The sequence below is a fragment of the Penaeus chinensis genome, chromosome 16 (assembly GCF_019202785.1).
Source record: "Penaeus chinensis breed Huanghai No. 1 chromosome 16, ASM1920278v2, whole genome shotgun sequence".
Taxonomy (NCBI): Eukaryota; Metazoa; Arthropoda; class Malacostraca; order Decapoda; family Penaeidae; genus Penaeus; species Penaeus chinensis.
Window position 1 is genome coordinate 28,984,028 of NC_061834.1, and position 10,000 is coordinate 28,994,027.

A 10,000-nucleotide genomic window follows, 5' to 3' on the forward strand; every position below is an offset into this window, starting at 1 on the left:
CCATTGTTTTCATTGTTACTTTGTGTGCGTGTTTTTTTGTTTTTTTCTTATCAACATGTTTCAGGTAGAAAGGATGGTCGAAGGGAGAGAAGAAACTTTTGTACATGCGTGATAGTCATCATTTACTGAACCGTCGCTTTAAGTACAGAGACAGACAGAGCCCGAATCACGATTAAAACGTGTCAATAGCACACATAATCATATTCATAAACCTCAAACCCACGAAGATCACTGAGATCACACGAGGAGTAATAGTGGCCAATAATGGGTCTGCCTGGACGAGACCGCCGAGTCGAGGATCGTTTTTCTTTTTTTTTTTTTTTTTTTTTTCTATGCGGTCGCCGTGACGTAAGCATGACGTCACGCGCTACAGCTGTGTCACTCCCTTCGCTCGAGCTTAACGATTCCTCCTTTACGTCGACTGCTCTTCCTTGTCGAATCTCTTTATGTTTATTCCTATTTCTGTTATGTTTGTTTTATTATTTTATCATTATCATTAATAGATTGCGACCAGTCTTAATCAGAGATCTTATCGTTTGTCCTTGAATGTTTATTGAGTCGAGGGAAAATGTAGGCCGAGGAGGAACCCCGAGCGAAAGGAGGAGGAGGAGGAGGAGGAGGAGGAGGAGGAGGAGGAGGAGGGGGGGGGGGGGCGAGAAAGTGAAATTCCTGTGCCGGATCACCCTCCCCCCCCCCCCCCCCCTTGTCCGGTCGCTTTCTTTTTCGATAAAGAAAGAAGAATAAAATGTATAGTCGAAGAAGCGAAAACGAACACAAACATATTTTAAGTACATTGAGATATCTCGTTTTCTCATTTTATGCTAGAGAAAGCTATGCAATTAAAACGCACGATAATGAGTAGATTCAATAAATACATCACACATGCTCTCTCACCAAGGCTAATCTCGAAGTCACGTGACCAAACCGACAAATGAAAACCGCGCAGCGTCCGGTCGTCACAGTCCTTTCTCAGATCAACGGAAGAGGGCGTGAGGGAGAGGGATGAAAAAGAAAAAGAAAAAAAAAAAGTTTTTTTATTGTATAAAATAGTTTACTTGTTTCGTTTTAATTTTTCTTTTTCTTTTTTTCTTTTTTACTTTAATTCGCTCCCTGCTTCTTCCTTCTCCTCCTCCTCCTCCTCCCCACCCTCCCACCCTCCCCCCTCCCCCTCCTCCTCCCTCTCCCTTCTCCTCCTCCTCCTCTTCCTCCACCTCCTCCCTCTCCTCCCCCCACCACCTCCCCCTCCCTTCTCCTCCTCCTCCTCCTCTTCCTCTTCCTACTATTACTACTACTCCTACTCTTCCTCCTCCCCCTCCTCCTCCCCCTCCTATTCCTCCTCCTCCTCCTCCTCCTCCTCCTCTTCCTCCTCCCCCTCCTCCTCCTCCTCCTATTCCTCCTCCTCATCCTCCTCTTCCTCCTCCTCCTCCTCCTCTTCCTCCTCCTCCTCCTCCTCTTCCTCCTCCTCCTCTTCCTCCTCCTCCTCCTCCTCCTCCTCCTCATACAGCTGGGAATCGCATCTCATGAGAGCAAAGGGGGGCGGGGTAGGGAACCCGGAACCCGTTCTTTTGTGTCGCTCTTTCCACACATTTTATTCGCATTACGCGTACTTTCTCTCTCTCTCTCTCTCTCTCTCTCTCTCTCTCTCTCTCTCTCTCTCTCTCTCTCTCTCTCTCTCTCTCTCTCCCTCTCTCTCTCTCTCTCTCTCTCTCTCTCTCTCTCTCTCTCTCTCTCTCTCTCTCTCTCTCTCTCTCTCTCTCTCTCTCTCTCTCTCTCTCTCTCTCTCTCTCTCTCTCTCCATCTTTTTATGTCCCTCTTTTTCTTTTCTTCTCTCTTTCTTTCTCTTTTTTTCTCTCTCTCTTCTTCTTCTTCTTCTTCGTCTTCGTCTTATTCTTTCCCTCTCTCTTTCTCTCTATCTATCGATCTATCTATCTATCTATCTATCTATCTATCTATCTATCTATCTGTCTATCTATCTATGTCCACATTTATCGTAGTGAAAACTATCAGCTCCTCTATTACTGTTGTGACACGCTATCAATTTCACATACCGGGCGCATTAACCATTTCATCCGGGACTTCGCACCCTTATCACCGGAAGCCCCTCCCTCTCCCCCCCCCATCCCTCCCCCCCATCCCTCTCCCCCTGCCCCCTCCTGCCTATCTCTCCCCCCCCCACTCCATTCCTCTTGACCCCCCCCCCCCATTCTCCTGTTAACAAACACACATATCCTGTATTTAAATTTTGTTATATTTATCTGTCTCCCTTGACATTAGGTCTGCGATAAATACGAATGGAGGATTAGCTAATCACGATGATAATTAAGAGGATATGAAAAAAACAAAACATGCATTAACATTCCGTCAAATCCGGTCGCGCAACATTAGCATATATTAAAAAAAAATATATATATATAATGAATTAAAAAAAAGGGTGAACAACACGTAGACATCGTATTTTATATCACCGTTACCTACTATTTTTACTATATTAAATCTTATTACTTGTTTTTTTTAATATTTTTCATTATGTTTTAATCATCCCATTCCCCATTTATCATTTGATCACTCCAATTCACCCCATCCCCCCCCCCCTCCCCCCCACCGTTTCTCACCATACTTATCATTTCCTCTTATCTCTCTATGCTTTACTTATCAGCTGATCACCTCCACTCACCTCCCTCTTCTTTCTCTCCCTCAGAAGTGACATGCGCCTCCGCCTGGGCTGGCTTCGGCGTCGCGGTGAAACTCAATGCAGCGTCAGACCACAGCCAGAAGAAGCACAGAGCTGGGCTGAGAGCTTCCATAACCTGATGGCTTCAAAGTGTAAGTGTCTTTTGGAAGAACTTTTTTTTTTTTTATGAGCGTGGAAGGAATTTTGAATTGTCAGAAGAAATGATAATGATGGTAAAGAGTATATTAAAGATTAAAAGGAGATTATGAGAAATGTAAATGGATTTAAGGCTATAAATCTATATACATTGTCAAAATTCTTTCCATGCCTTTATGGTACGTGAGAATAATCACATAATTTAGTATGATTAAGGGTGTAATGACGTACTTCCGGTTATAATAATTGCCGAGCCTTTTCTAGCAAACGCTTTTGTAATGTTTACTTATCAACCCTTCCTTCCTCTGTCTATTTGCTTTTCTTTACTTTCGCTTTTGTTGCCTTGATATTTCTTGTTGTTGGTCTTTCTTTATCTTCTTTCTTTCTTTCTTCTTATTTTCTCTTGCTCTGTCTACTGTTTATTATCTCGTCTATTTTTACTTTCTCTCTCTCTCTCTCTCTCTCTCTCTCTCTCTCTCTCTCTCTCTCTCTCTCTCTCTCTCTCTCTCTCTCTCTCTCTCTCTCTCTCTCTCTCTCATTCGCATCCTGTCCCCATTTTTTTATCTCTTGAACGCCTTCATTATGCGCCATGAGCCACCCCCACCCCCACTCCCCCCACCCCAAAAACCAATGCGACAACTTCCTTAACAGGATTTGCCTACGAGCTTGCGTGACGTCAGAGCTCCCACACGGCACACGAGGTCAAAGGGCAGTCACTCTAGGCCACGCCCCTTCCCCCCCTTTCCCCCTCTCCCTCCCTCCCTTCCTCCCTCGTGTACCCTCCGGACTACCCTACCCCCTCCCCCCCTCCCCCCACTGTCTTGTGTACTCCCTGCCCCATCTCTCTTCTCTTCTCTCTCTCTCTCTCTCTCTCTCTCTCTCTCTCTCTCTCTCTCTCTCTCTCTCTCTCTCTCTCTCTCTCTCTCTCTCTCTCTCTTTCTCTCTCTCCTCCCCCCTTTTGCACCCTTTCTCAATCTCCGCCTTCCTCCCTTTGCCCCTGTCTTGCCCTCCTACCCCCTCCCCCCGGAACAAACCCTTCGCCAAGGACTGGTAATGCCCCCCTCCCCTTTGCCCTCTCCCCCCATACTCTGCCCTCCCCCCCACCCCCCACCCAGGGCGTTGCTATTACTCACAGGCAGAGGGGGGAGGGGAGGGGAACGAAGGAGAGGGGGAGGGGAGGCACCTTAGGGAAGAGGAGAGGGCTGGAAGAGGGAAGTAAAACAGTCTTATCACCCCCCCCTCCCCCTCCCCCTGCCTCCGTTGCAAATCGTTGGTTATATCATCAATCAGGGAACCATTAATGCAATCAACATGGCTGAGAGGGATCAACATGGTCGGCAGCATCCGTCATAAACATAAGTGTGACCTCATGGACACGAGCCAGACATACACACACATACACAAAGAGAGAGAGAGAGAGAGAGAGAGAGAGAGAGAGAGAGAGAGAGAGAGAGAGAGAGAGAGAGAGAGAGAGAGAGAGAGAGAGAGAGGGAGAGAGAGAGAGACAGAGAAAGAAAGAGAGAGAAAGAGATGACAGCACAACAACAACAAAAATCACAAACATATTCGTTTTGTACTAAGAACCGCCACAATATACAATCACCAAATCATTACTATAGGAAGCAAAGAGGGAAAAAAACACATAGGAGTTTTGTACTGATAGACACATAACGTAATTTCCCAAGCTCTTTGTTACGGGTTTTTTTCACTGTTGATGCTACAATTACGTCAGTTAAAATTCCCCGGGGCTTCGTCTATCTGACAAAACGTTGATAATTGGGGAGATGAAGAGGAGACAGAGAGGAAGGGGAGAGAGAGAGAGAGAGAGAGAGAGAGAGAGAGACAGGTAGATAAAAAGGTAATCAGACAGGAAGAGAAGCAGAGAGGGCAGGGTAGATAAAAAGTCAACAGAAAGGATAGAACGAGAGAAAGACAGAGAGGGAGAGATAGCAAGAAATAGAGACCGAGACAGAGAAAGAGAATAGGAGAAAAAAGAGAAGAAAGAGGGGACCGCAAAAGAGGCATAGACAGCTACGCGATAGAGAACCGAAGCCCATCCCTTGTGACGCTCTTTGTTACGCCCTCTGGAGCAGCGCCGAAGGACCTCCACGTGTCCCGCCTTACAATGCCATCGTGAAGGGTCCTTACAGGGGGGGGGGGGGGGTCGAGTTTCCGTCATTACCCTGCCGCCAGTGCCAAGCGGCAGGGGATGAAAACCGCCGGGAAATGACTGCCATTACGGTCCTTCGTGAGGATTAAGCTGGAGTGGGTGGGATTAGAGAGAGAGAGAGAGAGAGAGAGAGAGAGAGAGAGAGAGAGAGAGAGAGAGAGAGAGAGAGAGAGAGAGAGAGAGAGAGAGCGAGAGAGAGAGAGAAAGAAAGAGAGAGCGTGTGAGTATGAGTGAGAGAGAGACAAAGAGACAAAGAGACAGAGGGAGCGAGAGCGTGGCAGAGCGTGAACGAATGGGAGCGTGAGAGCGTGAGTGTGAGTGCGTGTGTGAGTGTGAAGTTGAACGGCGCCTTTTGTACGTTCACGAGGAGGTCATGAACTTGTATTGTTTTACGCTGAGAACGTTTCCTCTTCCCGTTGTCCTGACCTTGATTTGTTATTTGTGTCTGTTATTTTGTGATTTTTCCCTCTGTGGGGGTCAGAGATCAGCTTTGAGCTCTTTGTCTGGTTAATTTATCTATCTATATATCTATCTGTCTAACTTTATCTATCTGTCTCTCTATCTATTTATTAATCAATCAATCAATCCATCTATTTACATATCCATCCCTATCTATCTATAAATCTAGCCATTCCTAAATCTAGCCATTGCTGTGTGTGAAAGAGAGAGAGAGAGACTGTGTGTGTATGTGCTTGTGTGTGTGCGTACACATGTTCGTGTGCGTCCCTCATCCCACACACCCTGGTTTCTTGTGGTCAGCTCTACCAGGATGCGAGACAGAGGCGCGTCATCACTCGACATGACCTCCCTCATCACCATGCACAGGGGCTCAGTGCATGATGCTGGTTCATGCGTCTACTGCCTGTATTCCTTTTGCTTTTGCTTTCAAAGAGAGAGAGAGAGAAAGATAGAAGGGGGGAGGGAGGGAGTGTGAGAGGGAGAAAGAGAGAGAGAGAGAGAGAGAGAGAGAGAGAGAGAGAGAGAGAGAGAGAGAGAGAGAGAGAAGAGAAGAGAAAGAGAAGAGAGAGAGAGAGAGAGAGAGAGAGAGAGAGAGAGAGAGAGAAGAGATGAAAGTGGAGAGTGAATAACAGAAAGAGAGAAGATGAAAAGGGGGGGGGGGGATGAGAGAGGGAGAGGCAAGCGAAAGAAAGAGAAAGAAAGACAGAAAGGAAGAGCGAAAGGAAAGAAGAGAAAGGGATAGCTTATGGGTTCCCGCCGCATGTATTTTGGGTCGAATCTAGCTGAAACGATGAAAGGAATGTCAGCCTTCTGCGGATTCTTTGATCTCTGGCCAACATGCCGAGCGAAGGAGTTGCGTTGCAGAAATGTTGCGAGGCATTGCATTTGCACGAGAGAGAAATCTGGCGACGAGGAATGCAGGGGAAAGGGAGGGGGGGGGGGGTTAAGGAGGAGGGGGGCGCAGACGGGTGTAGTGGGTAGTCTTTTTTCTTTTCTTTTTTCTTCTTTTTAAAGTCTCTCGCTTTGCTATGCGTTGCCGGGCGATGAAGTGCAAATAGATAACACTACTAATAGATAAAAGTAGCGAGAGGGGGAGCATAACAAGATTAATTAAGACGCACTGAATAGGCTGGGGGTCGATACAATGAGCAGCATCCTTGGCAACACGGGAGATGAGATGCTGATGGGCCGAGGTAGGCTGGGAATAGTAGCTCGTGAGACGTAGAGTGCCAGTGCTAGTGCCAAGCCATTTTTTTTTCAATGCCTCGGGTGCCCGAAATATCTCGTGTCTTCGCGCTCGTGTTTGTATGTGTGTACGGATATAGATTGTGGTGTGAGTAGCGAGAGGGGGGAGGAGGAGAGAAAGGGACGGGGGGAGGGGGGCACAAGGACACGATGTCTATCTATAATTTCTTAGTTATAAAATCTCGTCAACAGGGAATATTTTCTATTTTATATCTTGTAAGAGAGAGCGAAAGAGAAGAGAAAGATAAAGTACAGCGCACTCATGAACACAGCACCTTACAACATCCTCTACTCGTGTAAACATCCTCACCTGCTTCGCTTGTGCATAGGCCTAAATGTTAGGGCAAATGGCGAGAGAAAGAGAGATAGAAAGAGAGAGAGAGAGAGGGGGGTGATGGAGGGAGAAAGAGAGAGAGAGAGAGAGAGAGAGAGAGAGAGAGAGAGAGAGAGAGAGAGAGAGAGAGAGAGAGAGAGAGAGAGAGAGAGAAGAAACAGAAAAAAGAGAAAGGGACACTTTTAAACAAGAATTCAAAGTAAAAACGCGTCTTGAGCGTATGGCAAGCTAGTGAGTGTCATCCACCTGTCAGCTCGGAGGGGGAGGAGGGAGGGGGTGGAGCGATGTAGCGTGTGACAACCGTGACGTCACGCGGCCTGGTCTGGCTCAAGGATCAGCGTAGAGTGACATTTACAAAAGGCCGACTTGGTAACTCATTCATTGCATCTCCATTTTCATTCATGCATAAATGCATGGCTTGCTACGTCATCTTCTTAGATTAGGCTTTAAGTAATTGGCCTCGAGCAATTTCAGCTTCCTTTTTTTTCTATTTTTTTCTAATTATATTTTAAATGAATTTAACACTTTTTTTGTTATTGATATTCGTTTATTTGTTTTTATTTCTGTAAAGCCAATCTAACCATCCATTTTTCTTATCTTCAACAGACGGACAGGCACTGTTCAAGGCCTTCCTCCAGAGGGAATTTAGCGAAGAGAACGTCGAATTCTGGATGGCCGTCGAAGACTTCAAGAAGACCCGCAGCGCCAAGATGTCTTCGAAGGCTTTCAAAATTCACTCAGACTACGTCGCGGTCCAGGCGCCTAAGGAGGTGAGTTGTCGTTCCTGTCGCTCGTTAACGAAGTTTTGGAACGGTCACGTGGTCCGTATGCTTGTATGTCCTTTCATAGTATGTTACTTGTCAACAACACCTTGGCACTGATCAAGTGGCTTATCCGGATCTTCGTTTCGAAAGTGTGAGAGAGTTTCGAAGCTGTTTCGGAAGGGCGAGATTCGAGCCCATGAAGCAGGTTCGAATTGCATAAGCAGAGAGAATAGGAGAATAAATGTCTTCTTTGTGTGGGTGGATGTTTGTGTGTGTGTTTTAGTAGGTGGGTCCGTGTGTGTGTGTGTGTGTGTGTGCACTGAATCAGACCCAAAACACGACTGTGATTCAGTAACCTCAAAAAAAAAAAAAAAAAAATCGTTGCGGCCATGAAGAAAAGGCCAAACGACTCGTGAATCAGAGATCGGGGTTCTTGAGTCACGCCTTTTACTTCGCTGTCGCAAATCGCGGTCTTCAGAAGAGCAGAGCGGAGCTGCATGACTAACGGGAGGCCCTTTTTTTTCCCTTTAATTGGAGACGCGTGGGATTTATGACCGCCCTTGCAACCTCTGCAACCCCTCAACTTCTGGCGAATAGTTCAGATGAAAATTGACGCATATGGATGTCATCATCGGCTTGCTTACCACGCGGTGTAGTTCAACCCTTTCTCTCTCTGTCGCTCATGCCACCCTCCTTCCCTTATTCCTCCTTCCTCCTCCTCCTCCTCCTCTCCCTTCCTTCCATCCTTCTCTCCCTTAAACCCCCTTTCGTAATCCCTATTGCCACTCTCTCCCTCCCTCCCCTCCCCCTCGAAAGGCACTGGGGTATCTCCCTTGCCTCTTGTTAGCTTTGGATCGATGAATACTGGAAGCTGGAAGTGGATGCTGCGTCGCCATGGCAACCGAGAGCGAGAGGTGGGATGCTCCGCTGTATGAGAGAGAGAGTGGGGGAAGGGGTAGGGGGAGGGGGAGGGGGAGGATTAGGGGAGGGGAAGAGAGGGGAACAAGAAGAGCATGAAGTTGGAGCGAGGCAAGGTGGGCGGGTTGGGGGGTGAGGGTTTAGGGGGAAAGGGGGTTAAGTAACAAAGGAAACGAAGCGGAATAAAGAGAGAGAGAGAGAAAGAGAGTTGCGTTCCAGGTCTGACTAAATATCATTCTCATTGTATTTATGATCTGACATCGTCGTCGTATTTTGCAGTTATTGAGTTCTTTGTATGTCTATTTTTTTATTGGACTTGGAATCGAAATAGTTGTCTTTCTCTTCTTACATTTTCTCAATTCCTGTTCGATAGTAATTTATCTTCTTCCTCACGCCTATTTTCTCTATTCTCATATTCTTTGTTCTCCTTTTCACTTCCTTCCTTTTTCCCTCCTCTCTCACTCTCTCTTTCTCTTTCTCTTTCTCTTTCTCTTTCTTTCTTTCCCTCCCCGCGCGCTCTCGTTCCGCCCCCACACCGCGATGGCGTCTTCGGGAAGGAAACTCGATCATCAATATGACATTTATCTTCCATATGTATCCGGTTTGAAGACCAACAAACAAACAAACGAAAAGAAACGAGAAAATAGAACGTTTTTTTATCATCAAGAAGGTCTGCCATTCTCTTCATCCTGCAAGCTTTCAAGCAGAGAATAAGTCTGCATCATATCCTTACTTAGCTTTGTTTCTTTGTTAAGCCGACAAACAGCTCATAGATGGGGTTGCAATTGAGTGCGTAAAATGGATTTCAACATCTTTGCAAGCTGTCGATGAGCAACTTGCTCGCGTTCAGTTTTCCAGGCAGGGAGATGAGGATATATAACCTTTAAGCTACCTGGAAGAGACTAAGGGGTAGGAAAGCTCGCGGTGGGGGGATGGTGGGGAGGGGAAGGATGCGGGGGGGAGGAGGGTAGCGCGGGGGAAGGGGAGGGGGGCGGTCTTTCAGTAAAGGTCAGAGGGGAAAGGTGGGTTCGCGGGAGAGACTTGGTTTCGAGATCCTGCGATGCGATGGACCTGTTCTCTCGTGTTTTGTTTCGGTTTAAGCTGCGTATTAAGTGTGTTAGTTGTGATTATTTCGCTCGTTAGTTGTATTGTTGATTTTTTAATTTCTTTTTTTGCGTGTCTTCGGGTTTGGTTGCGTGGAAAGAATGGCACGTTTGTGATGACGATTGGGAGTGTGTATCGTGGTATGGATGGAAGCTCATGATGAAATGAGTCGCCTGACA

General features: G+C 46.7%; 1 protein-coding gene across 2 annotated transcripts in view; it reads left to right on the plus strand.

Annotated features, from left to right (window-relative positions):
- LOC125033327 (regulator of G-protein signaling 2-like) overlaps positions 1 to 10,000 on the plus strand; it is a 27,335-nt gene that overhangs the window by 14,913 nt on the left and 2,422 nt on the right. For both annotated transcript variants that reach the window (XM_047624720.1, XM_047624719.1), the window contains exons 2-3: positions 2,699 to 2,823; positions 7,642 to 7,805. In XM_047624720.1, coding sequence (XP_047480676.1) covers positions 2,699 to 2,823; positions 7,642 to 7,805 — 289 coding nt within the window. The remainder of the gene's footprint in view (positions 1 to 2,698; positions 2,824 to 7,641; positions 7,806 to 10,000) is intronic.